Below are 13,057 nucleotides of genomic sequence, written 5' to 3' on the forward strand. Positions count from 1 at the left end.
TTTTTTTTTTTTTTTTTCTTTCTGAACCTCTTTTTATCCCCTTCCCCCCCCACCCTCACGATTTGGGATCTCATCTGATTTGGCTAAAGCATATTTTCCTGGGGTTGTTGCCACCCTTTTAGTATTTTACTTACTCTTTCATATACTCTTATCTGGACAAAATGACAAGGCGGAAAAATTCACCACAAAAAAAAGAACAAGAGGCAGTACCAAAGGCTAGGGACCTAATCAATACAGACATTGGTAATATGTAAGATCTAGAGTTCAGAATGACGATTCTCAAGGTTCTAGCTGGGCTCGAAAAAGGCATGGAAGATATTAGAGAAACACTCTCAGGAGATATAAAAGCCCTTTCTAGAGAAATAAAAGAACTAAAATCTAATCAAGTTGAAATCAAAAAAGCTATTAATGAGGTGCAATAAAAAATGGAGGCTCTCACTGCTAGGATAAATGAAGCAGAAGAAAGAATTAGCGATATAGAAGACCAAATGACAGAGAATAAAGAAGCTGAGCAAAAGAGGGACAAACAACTACGGGACCACGAGGGGAGAATTCGAGAGATAAGTGACACCATAAGACGAAACAACATTAGAATAATTGGGATTCCAGAAGAAGGAGAGAGGGGAGCAGAAGGTATATTGGAGAGAATTATTGGAGAGAATTTCCCCAATATGGCAAAGGGAACAAGCATCAAAATCCAGGAGGTTCAGAGAACCCCACTCAAAATCAATAAGAAAGGTCCACACCCCGTCACCTAATAGTCAAATTTACAAGTCTTAGTGACAAAGAGAAAATCCTGAAAGCAGCCCGGGAAAAGAAGTCTGTAACATACAATGGTAAAAATATTAGATTGGCAGCAGACTTATCCACAGAGACCTGGCAGGCCAGAAAGAGCTGGCATGATATATTCAGAGCACTAAACAAGAAAAACATGCAGAAAGAATAGTATATCCAGCTAGGCTATCATTGAAAATAGAAGGAGAGATTAAAAGCTTCCAGGACAAACAAAAACTGAAAGAATTTGCAAACACCAAGCCAGCTCTACAGGAAATATTGAAAGGGGTCCTCTAAGCAAAGAGAGAGCCTAAAAGTAGTAGATCAGAAAGGAACAGAAACAATATACAATAACAGTCACCTTACAGGCAATACAATGGCACTAAATTCATATCTCTCAATAGTTACCCTGAATGTTAATGGGCTAAATGCCCCAATCAAAAGACACAGGGTATCAGAATGGATAAAAAAACAAAACCCATCTATATGTTGCCTACAAGAAACTCATTTTAAATCCGAAGACACCTCCAGATTTAAAGTGAGGGGGTGGAAAAGAATTTACCATGCTAATGGACATCAGAAGAAAGCAGGAGTGGCAATCCTTATATCAGATCAATTAGATTTTAAACCAAAGACTATAATAAGAGATGAAGAAGGACACTATATCATACTCAAAGGATCTGTCCAACAAGAAGATCTAACAATTTTAAATATCTATGCCCCTAACGTGGGAGCAGCCAACTATATAAACCAATTAATAACAAAATCAAAGAAACACATCGACAACAATACAATAATAGTAGGGGACTTTAACACTCCCCTCACTGAAATGGACAGATCATCCAAGCAAAAGATCAACAAGGAAATAAAGGCCTTAAATGACACACTGGACCAGATGGACATCACAGATATATTCAGAACATTTCATCCCAAAGCAACAGAATACACATTCTTCTCTAGTGTACATGGAACATTCTCCAGAATAGATCACATCCTTGGTTCTAAATCAGGTCTCAACCGGTATCAAAAGATTGGAATCATTTGCTGCATATTTTCAGACCACAATGCTCTGAAGCTAGAACTCAATCACAAGAGGAAATTTGGAAATAACCCAAATACATGGAGACTAAACAGCATCCTTCTAAAGAAGGAATGGGTCAACCAGGAAATTAAAGAAGAATTGAAAAAATTCATGGAAACAAATGATAATGAAAACACAACGGTTCAAAATCTGTGGGACACAACAAAGGCAGTCCTGAGAGGAAAATATAAGGCAATACAACCCTTTCTCAAGAAACAAGAAAGGTCTCAGGTACACAACCTAACCCTACACCTAAAGGAGCTGGAGAAAGAACAAGAAAGAAACCCTAAACCCAGCAGGAGAAGAGAAATCATAAAGATCAGAGCAGAAATCAATGAAATAGAAACAAAAAAAACAATAGAACAAGTCAATGAAACTAGGAGCTGGTTCTTTGAAAGAATTAATAAGATTGATAAGCCCCTTGCCAGACTTATCAAAAAGAAAAGAGAGAGGACCCAAATAAATAAAATCATGAATGAAAGAGGAGAGATCACAACTAACACCAAAGAAATACAGACAATTATAAGAACATATTATGAGCAACTCTATGCCTACAAATTTGACAATCTGGAAGAAATGGATGCATTCCTAGAGACATATAAACTACCACAACTGAACCAGGAAGAAATAGAAAGCCTGAACAGACCCATAACCAGTAAGGAGATTGAAACAGTCATCAAAAATCTCCAAACAAACAAAAGCCCAGGGCCAGATGGCTTCCCGGGGGAATTCTACCAAACATTTAAAGAAGAACTAATTCCTATTCTCCTGAGACTGTTCCAAAAAATAGAAATGGAAGGAAAACTTCCAAACTCATTTTATGAGGACAGCATCACCTTGATCCCAAAACCAGACAAGGATCCCATCAAAAAAGAGAACTACAGACCAATATCCTTGATGAACACAGATGCAAATATTCTCACCAAAATACTAGCCAATAGGATTCAACAGTACATTAAAAGGATTATTCACCACGACCAGGTGGGATTTATTCCAGGGCTGCAAGGTTGGTTCAACATCTGCAAATCAATCAATGTGATAAAACACATTAATAAAAGAAAGAACAGGAACCATATGATACTCTCAATAGATGCTGAAAAAGCATTTGACAAAGTACAGCATCCCTTCCTGATCAAAACTCTTCAAAGTGTAGGGATAGAGGGCACATACCTCAATATTATCAAAGCCATCTATGAAAAACCCACCGCAAATATCATTCTCAATGGAGAAAAACTGAAAGCTTTTCCGCTAAGGTCAGGAAGACGGCAGGGATGTCCGTTATCACCACTGCTATTCAACATAGTACTAGAAGTCCTAGCCTCAGCAATCAGACAACAAAAGGAAATTAAAGGCATCCAAATTGCCAAAGAAGAAGTCAAACTATCACTCTTTGCAGATGATAGGATACTATATGTGGAAAACCCAAAAGACTCCACTCCAAAACTGCCAGAACTTGTACAGGAATTCAGTAAAGTGTCAGGATATAAAATCAATGCACAGAAATCAGTCGCATTTCTCTACACCAACAAGAAGACAGAAGAAAGAGAAATTAAGGAGTCCATCCCATTTACAATTGCACCCAAAACTATAAGATACCTAGGAATACACCTAACCAAAGAGGCTAAGAATCTATACACAGAAAACTATAAAGTACTCATGAAAGAAATTGAGGAAGACACAAAGAAATGGAAAAATGTTCCATGCTCCTGGATTGGAAGAATAAATATTGTGAAAATGTCTATGCTACCTAAAGCAATCTACACATTTAATGCAATTCCTATCAAAATCCCATCCATTTTTTTTAAAGAAATGGAACAAATAATCCTAAAATTTATATGGAACCAGAAAAGACCGCGAATAGCCAAAGGAATATTGAAAAAGAAAGCCAAAGTTGGTGGCATCACAATTCCGGACTTCAAGCTCTATTACAAAGCTGTCATCATCAAGACAGCATGGTACTGGCACAAAAACAGACACATAGATCCATCGAACAGGATAGAGAGCCCACAAATAGACCTCAACTCTATGGTCAACTAATCTTCGACAAAGCAGGAAAGAATGTCCAATGGAAAAAAGACAGCCTCTTCAATAAATGGTGTTGGGAAAATTGGATAGCCACATGCAGAAAAATGAAATTGGATCATTTCCTTACACCACACACAAAAATAGACTCAAAATGGATGAAGGACCTCAGTGTGAGAAAGGAATGCATCAAAATCCTTGAGAACACAGGCAGCAACCTCTTTGACCTCAGCCACAGCAACATCTTCCTAGGAACATCACCAAAGGCAAGGGAAGCAAGGGCAAAAATGAACTATTGGGATTTCATCAAGATCAAAAGCTTTTGCACAGCAAAGGAAACAGTTAACAAAACCAAAAGACAACTGACAGAATGGGAGAAGATATTTGCAAACGACACATCAGATAAAGGGCTAGTGTCCAGAATCTATAAAGAACTTAGCAAACTCAACACCCAAAGAACAAATAATCCAATCAAGAAATGGGCAGAAGATATGAACAGACATTTCTGCAAAGAAGACATCCAGATGGCCAACAGACACATGAAAAAGTGCTCCATATCACTCGGCATCAGGGAAATACAGATCAAAACCACAATGAGATACCACCTCACACCAGTCAGAATGGCTAAAATTAACAAGTCCGGAAATGACAGATGCTGGCGAGGATGCGGAGAAAGGGGAACCCTCCTACACTGTTGGTGGGAATGCAAGCTGGTGCAACCACTCCGGAAAACAGCATGGAGGTTCCTCAAAATGTTGAAAATAGAACTACCCTATGACCCAGCAATTGCACTGCTGGGTATTTACCCTAAAGATACAAACGTAGTGATCAGAAGGGGCACGTGCACCCAAATGTTTATAGCAGCAATGTCTACAATAGCCAAACTATGGAAAGAACCTAGATGTCCATCAACAGACGAATGGATAAAGAAGATGTGGTATATATATACAATGGAATACTATGCAGCCATCAAAAGAAATGAAATCTTGCCATTTGCGACGACGTGGATGGAACTAGAGGGTATCATGCTTAGCGAAATAAGTCAGTCAGAGAAAGACAACTATCATAAGATCTCCCTGATATGAGGGAGAGGAAATGCAACATGGGGGGTTAATGGGGTAGGAGAAGAGTAAATGAAACAAGTTGGGATTGGGAGGGAGACAAACCATAAGTGACTCTTAATCTCACAAAACAAACTGAGGGTTGCTGGGGGGAGGGGGGTTGGGAGAGGGGGGTGGGGTTATGGACATTGGGGAGGGTATGTGCTATGGTGAGTGCTGTGAAGTGTGTAAACCTGGAGATTCACAGACCTGTACCCCTGGGGGAAAAAAATATATGTTTATAAAAAATAAAATTTAAAAAAAAAATTGAAAAAAAAAAATCTCTCCCAACAAACAAGAGCCCAAGGCCATATGGTTTCCCAGGGGAATTCTACCAAACATTTAAAGAATTAATACCTATTCTCCTGAAACTGTTACCAAAAAAATAGAAATGGAAGGAAAACTTCCAAACTCATTTTATGAGACCAGCATTACCTTGATCCCCAAACCAGACAAAGACTCCATCAAAAAAGAGAATTACAGACCAATATCCTTGATGAACACAGATGCAAAAATTCTCACCAAAATACTAGCCAACAGGATCCAACAGTACATTAATAGGATTATTCACCATGACCAAGTGGGATTTATTCCTAGGCTGCAAAGTTGGTTCAACATCTGCCAATCAATCAATGTGATACTATACATTAATATAAGAAAGTACATGAACCATATGATACTCTCAATAGATGTCAAAAAAGCATTTGACAAAGTACAGCATCCTTTCTTGATCAAAACTCTTCACAGTGTAGGGATAGAGGGCACATACTTCAGTATCATAAAAGCTATCTATGAAAACCCCACAGCGAATCTCATTCTCAATGGAGAAAAACTGAGAGCTTTTCCACTAAGGTCAGGAACACAGCAGGGATGTCCACTATCAACACTGCTATTCAACATAGCATGATAAGTTCTAGCCTCAGCAATCAGACAACAGAAAGAAATACAAGGCATCTGAATTGGCAAAAAAAGAAGTTGATCTCTCACTCTTTGCAGATGATATACTTTATGTGGAAAGCCCAAAAGACTCTAATCCAAAACTGTTAGAACTCATACAGGAATTCATTAAGGTGTCAGGATATAAAATCAATGCACAAATACCAGCTGCATTTCTATGCACCAACAATAAGACAGAAGAAAGAGAAATTAAGAAGTTAATCCTATTTACAATTACACCCAAAACCACAAGATACCTAGGAATAAATCTAACCAATGAGGCAAAGAATCTGTACTCAGAAAACTATAGAATACTCATGAAAGAAATTGAAGAAGAGACAAAGAAATGGAAAAACATTCCATGCTCATGGATTGGAAGAACAGATATTGTGAGCAGTCTACACATTTAATGCAATCCCTATCAAAATACCATCAACTTTTTTCAAAGAAATGGAACAAATAATCCTAAAATTTGTATGGAACCAGAAAAGACCCTGAATAGCTAGAGGAATGTTGAAGAAGAAAACAAAAGTTGGTGGCATCACAATTCCAGACTTAAAGATCTATTATAAAGCTATAATCTTCAAGACAGTATGGTACTGGCACAAAAACAGACACATAGATCAATGGAACAGAATAGAGATCCCAGAAATGGACCCCAACTCGATGGTCAACTGATCTTTGACAAAGCAGGAAAGAATGTCTAATGGAAAAAAAGACAATCTCTTCAACAAGTGGTGTTGGAAAAACTGGACAGCCACATGAAGAATGAAACTGGACCATTTCCTTACACCATACAGAAAAATAGACTCCAAATGGATAAAAGACCTCAATGTGAGACAGGAATCCATCAAAATCCTTGAGGAGAACACAGGCAGAAACCTCCTCTACCTCAGCTAGTCTCAACAACACATTGCTCTCTTAAGACTGCACCCTTGAAACTGAGCCCTACTAAGGGAACGGCAGGCAGAGTATACAACCCAAAGATAATGAAGTGAGGAAAAGTGAGTAGCATGAGATTATCCAGGCCCACCTAAAAGGTCAACTGGAAGCCAGGTTTTCTTGACAACCTACCCCAACGTTCTATCTTTTGTGAGCAGCTCTTATTTCACATGCCCCCTCCTTTCATAGTGAGTCCTCAGAAATTAATAAGAGGTTTTATTAGCATGGAGGTGGTTTGTTTGGTAACTGTCTATACAGGACACCATGATGTATGATACCACAGCAGCAAGAAAGGCAATTCTAAGAGAAAATACTGATTAAGATAATGATTCCCAATACAAGTGACAATATTTTCTACCCCATGATTCAAACCATTTATTAAGTCCTTTAAGCTAGTGGGAGGAGGAGAGATTATTCATGTGTCTTCATGTAGTTTAATAAAATGATGTATTAGCAGACTTATCAGTTATAAACAATATACTACTTTTTCTGGATAATGATACAGGTACCTCCTTGTAAGGCACTTATAATACCCAAACCCATTCTATTTTAGAAAATAGATTTTCTTAATTAAAGATATTTCAGTGTTTCCTAAAGGTAACTTCTGCTTACTATCAGTTAAGGCTTGCTAGGTTAAGTGCTTCCGTGAGCACTACTGTGTCCTCCAGGCCAATGAGGTGGGGCGGGTCAAAGACAGCAGCCAAACAATCATATCCACGTAAAACAAAATGTGGCCATCTAGCCTTGGCAAGAGAGAGGTTCAAAAATTTGGATATGGTGGGGTGGATTTCCCCCTATGCTCAGGGAAAACCCAGAGTGCAGTGACCCCCACCACCCAGGTGGAAGGCATGGATGTGTGCCATATAACCCACTGTGTTCCATTCAAATACAGTAGATACCTGGGCAGCACGATCAGCCAGTGCCAGACCAGTTGCTACACTTTAATGTGACAGACTGATCAGAATTCCAGCCATATCCATCCCATATCCCTAGTGCAACTGGGCTAGTTCTATTTAGAGTCATTTTTCTGTTCCCAACATAGTGGTGCCCAGGTACTCATACATCCAAAGCCTAGGGTGAACAACATGAACCCATTCTAAACCTGAACAACAGCCATCAAATGGCTTTGATGATGCATTTTTAGGACCCTTCTGATAAGCAATTTGATGGGCTGCCTATGTAGTTTGAAAAAAAAAATGTGAAGTATCTATGTCTGGTGTTATTGATGATGTATGCCAGAGGCTGTTTCTCAATCAGGATTAGTAATATCCAGTGAATTCAAAGTCCTAATCCAGCTTGTCCTTCTTTAATGTACTGCTTTAAGGCCTTCCAATCCCCTCCCTGGAGCGCTAACATCCCCGTGGGAATCTTCATGAGCTGGAGCAGGGCTGTGGCTGACATACACAAGAATAGCTGGATTGATTTCTTTGACAGGCATATAAATAAGCCCATTGTAGAAAGGTATTTCCATCAAGCACCCATCCTATGACCATATCCACAGTAACAGAAGTCTAAGGTCAAAAAGATCTATCTAGTAGAAGCTTGTATAGGAAAGTCTTTCCCTTGTATAAGAATTCCACTTATAATGTAATCCTTAGATGTTACTGTGGCTACATCTTTAGCAATGTGACCTGACTGTGCATATATGTTGAGCAGGGAGAGGTGGCACTATCACTGGTGAACAGATGGATTAGGGTTGGGATATACCAGACCAGGATTCCCATCTCTTCCTCTCCTACAAGGCTGTGTGTTCCAGTTCAAGTACAGTGAATATCAACAGGTTTAGCCTATAGCAAGAAAGCAAGATCCCAAGGCAAGTAAGTTATTCCCCTTCCCCCAAGAGTATAAAATAACTCCTCTATAAGGGTGGGATATTCCATTGCAAATTCTAGTAGATAATACCTTTCCAAGTCATGATAGGGCTTGATATTCTGAGCAGCATCGAAGACTGATCCACAGTAAGAGACAGGACAATGGCAGTCTCAGTGACTTCCATACTTTTTCAGTGTTGGTTGTCTTGGCAACCCCATAAGAGATGGGGTAATAGGCCTTACTGCAGGATCATCCAGAAGTACTAAATCCTGAAGTATTACTTCAGCCTACCCAGCCAAGGCAGTTTTATCAGTTAGGAATGCAGTCTACTGGGGTGTCTGGGTGGCTCAATCAGTTAAGCAGCTGCCTTCAAGTCAGGTCATGATCCTGGAGTACTGGGATCAAGCCCATGTCAGGTTCCCTGCTTTGTGGGGTTCTGCTTCGCCCTTTGTCCCTCACCCCCGCCTCATGCTCTAACTCACTCTTTCTCTCAAATAAAGAAATAAAATAAAATATTAAAAAAAAAAAAAGGAATGTAATCTACTGCTTCAGTATTCTTTTTCCTTTCTACCAGTCCTACTACCTATACATTACGGGAGAAATAGAACCTTCATTAAAGGTAATATTCTTGGAATCTTGCGCGCACTGAACATGGCGGTCGCATTGGGACGATTTCTCCAGGCTTCGATTGCCCGACATGTGAGTGCTGTTCCTTGGGGCATCTCTGCCTCTGCAGCCCTCAGACCTGCTGCTTCCCAAAGAACATGCCTGACAAATGTATTGTGGTCTGGTTCTGGTCAACCAAAATTCGCCTTTAGCACCAGTTCCTCATACCACGCTCCTGCTGTCACCCAGCACACGCCCTATTTTAAGGGCACCGCCGTTGTCGATGGAGAGTTCAAAGACCTAACCCTCGATGACTTTAAGGGGAAATATTTGGTGCTTTTCTTCTATCCTTTGGACTTCACCTTTGTGTGTCCTACAGAAATCGTTGCTTTTAGCGACAAAGCCAATGAATTCCACAACGTGAACTGTGAGGTTGTTGCAGTTTCAGTGGATTCCCACTTTACCCATCTCGCCTGGGTCAACACACCAAGGAAGAATGGCAGCTTGGGCCACATGAACATCGCACTCTTGTCAGATCTGAATAAACAGATTTCCCGAGACTATGGCGTGCTGTTGGAAGGCCCCGGAATTGCTCTGAGAGGCCTCTTCATCATTGACCCCAATGGCGTCATCAAGCATTTGAGTGTCAACGATCTCCCTGTGGGCTGAAGTGTGGAAGAGACCCTCCGCCTGGTGAAGGCATTCCAGTTTGTGGAAACCCATGGAGAAGTCTGCCCAGCAAACTGGACCCCAGATTCTCCTACGATCAAGCCACATCCAGCTGCTTCCAAAGAATACTTTGAGAAGGTGAATCAGTAGATCATCCCATGTGAACCCACCTCTTCTCACGTCAGGAGAGAGCCACAGCTGGAACTCACTTTGAGCATTTCAAAGATGATTATTTATAGAAGACAAAACACCAATTATGCTTGTACTCATAAGTAATACTCTAAATGTTTTGTTTTTGTAACATTAGCGGAGGCTTTTAAATGTCCTCACACACATAAAGCGTCCTTTATTGGTAACCTCTCGATGGCTGACTAGTTTATAGGATGCTGGTTCACCTGTTCCTTGGATTGTGTCTTCAGTGGAAAGAGGAAACATTCTTTGTTGGTCTTACTTGAACCTTTGTGTACACCAGAATAGTACAACACACACCGAAGCTTCTGATCAAGGGTCCTGAAATTTCTTCTTGAATTTCTTTGTACTAAACTGAATTTTCTTTTCAGGTGACAAAGATCATACATAGTTTCAAGGTGTTAACATCAGTGGTCTAATTTAACTCTTGCAATGGATGTATGTGTACTTGAGACAAATGTGAATCATGGTTTTTAAAAAAAACACTCTGGGGGGCGCCTGGGTGGCTCAGTGGGTTAAAGCTTCTGCCTTGGGCTCAGGTCACCATCCCACGGTCCTGGGATCAAGCTCAGCGGGAGCCTGCTTCCCTCTGTCTCTGACTGCATCTCAGCCTACTTGTGATCTCTGTCAAATAAATAAATAAATAAATCTTTAAAACAAAAAAACAAAAACACTCTGGCAAAGTGACTTCAGTGATCGTGCATGTCTCTCCTTCCTGAGATTGAAATAGTTCCGTATTTGTTAGCTGCATAGGGTCTACATACAATTCTAGATATTGATTGCGTGTAATTATAAAGGCTATTTATCAAATTGTATTTTGAAATCATTGTAATTCTTTTCTGAAATGCTCAACATAAAGTACATAATAAACATATTTTAAAATTAAAAAAAAGGTAATACTCTTGTTCCAGCCTTACAGATCATTATTTTTGAAATGTGACCCCTGATCATTGTCTACTCAACCAGAATATCTGTACATTATTCTGCTTCTCTAATACCTTAATGGATGGCAACTGGGGAGAATTTGGTTGGGCCAGATACAGGGCCCACACAAACTAAGACAAATTTAGAATACTCAGAGGGAAGGGGCCAGTGTAATCAATTTGACAATCCTTCACCTGATGGAAAATTCAGTGAATGTTATGAGACTCCTTCGTAGTTAGCTTAGGCATTATTTAGAACATGCCTGAAAGGTTATTACTCCATTAATCATGTCACTGTATTTCAAGGGCAATCTGGCATCCTTACTGATATGCCATCCCATTTGGATACTACAGTGCCTACAGCTCACCTATCCATAACCCAAAGTAAGCCACAAGAACCCATCCCAAATCTGAACATTGACAACTATGGCTTCAATGGTGGTAATTTTAGGACCTTTCAGTCATCAGTAGGATGGGCTGTCTGTGTAATTTGACTCAAAAAATGACCGTGTGTTGATAGTGATCATGAAACTTAGCCTATGGCACATACTGTTAATAAAACCAGATAAAGAATAGTGTACTATTCCTAGTTTTCCCTTCCTTAATATACTCCTTAGAGCCCTCCAACCCACCATGGCAATCCTGACAAGATAGAAAGGAGCGGGTGCCCACATACCAAACAGCTGGACTGATTCCTTTGCCACGTATACAAGTTGGCCCATCCTATGACCTGAACCCCAAGACTCTGAATTTTAAGGTTGAACAGCCATATTTTGTAGGAACTTGACAAGGTCACTTAGGGCCTGATCATTAAATATTAACATGGCTTCTGCTTTAGAAATTTGACCTGGATATATATATATAGATCTATAGATCTATAGATCTATATATATATAATCTCCATATAAGCCAGGGGAAGCAGAACAGTCAGCTGGGAAGAGATGGACTGGGGGAAGGACGTGCCAAACCAGGATTTCCAACTTTTTCTTTTACTGCTGTGTGTTCCATTCCAGATATAAGGAGTTTCAGCAAGTTTGGCTTGTGGGATGACAATGAGATTCCAGTGGAGCTTAAGTATTTCTTCCTCATCCAGGATGTGCAAAAAAACTCTCCCACCAATGCGACATTTATCACTCATGCCAGTAGAATACACTTTTCCCAAGTGTAATGGGGCTTGGTGTCCTCAGAAGCATAGCCTGTTGACCCACAATCAGAGTCAGAGCAATGGCAGTCTCTCATAAGTTGGGTACTTTTACAGTGTTGACCATCTCATCCAGGAAGATAGGGCAACAGACCCTACCCATTAATCATTCAAATGTTGTGAAGCTTGGGACAATACTTTAGTCCAGGCATCCAAATTTCACCTGATAGTATTCTAATCTTTGCTTTAGTATTCCATTTTTCCTTTCCACCAACACTTTTCCTTACAAGTCACAGGGGAGAGAGAACCTCCATTCCATGTGCTATTCTTTCACCCAGTTTTCTAGACCTATGAAATATGATCCCTGACCACGTTCTATTCCACAAGGATATCCATATTACTCAGTTTCTCCTATCTCCAAATAGTAGCAGCCTGGTTTGCACAGCCATGGGGGAAAGCTAGGATTAGGCCAGACATAGTATCCACACAAACGAAGTCATATTTAGAAACTTTACTCTGAAGAGGTTGGCAATATCCTCTAACTGACAATTTCCAATTGGCAACTCCTATGGGTGGCCCCAGACTCCTTTGCTGGTGGCTTCAGGTATTATCTAGAAAGCCTTGGACATGCCTTTATTACATTAGTCAAGTTGTTTTATTTCAAGAGCAAGTGGCATCTTCGGCAAAACACAAAATCACCTGAGTGCTACAGTGACTCTTTTTCCTATGTGCCAAGTTTGCAGTACATACTCAAAAGCCAGTTGCTAGAGATCATATCTGAGCTAGGCCATCAGCTTCTTCATTGCCAGAGGTTGTCAGGACCTTAAAAACCAGGGGTAAATAATAGTGGGACACGCCTCAG

The 13,057-nt window shown here is 40.1% G+C and overlaps 1 protein-coding gene across 1 annotated transcript; it reads left to right on the forward strand.

Annotated features, from left to right (window-relative positions):
• The first annotated feature begins 9,318 nt into the window (after positions 1-9,318).
• Positions 9,319-10,646, forward strand: LOC116862499 (thioredoxin-dependent peroxide reductase, mitochondrial-like). The gene has a single exon (XM_032849820.1). The coding sequence runs from the start codon at positions 9,319-9,321 to the stop codon at positions 9,940-9,942; it is 624 nt and encodes a 207-aa protein (XP_032705711.1). The 3' UTR covers positions 9,943-10,646.
• Positions 10,647-13,057: the final 2,411 nt, after the last annotated feature.

This window comes from Lontra canadensis, unplaced genomic scaffold, assembly GCF_010015895.1.
Source record: "Lontra canadensis isolate GAN:19392208 unplaced genomic scaffold, GSC_riverotter_1.0 scaffold4, whole genome shotgun sequence".
Lineage (NCBI taxonomy): Eukaryota > Metazoa > Chordata > Mammalia > Carnivora > Mustelidae > Lontra > Lontra canadensis.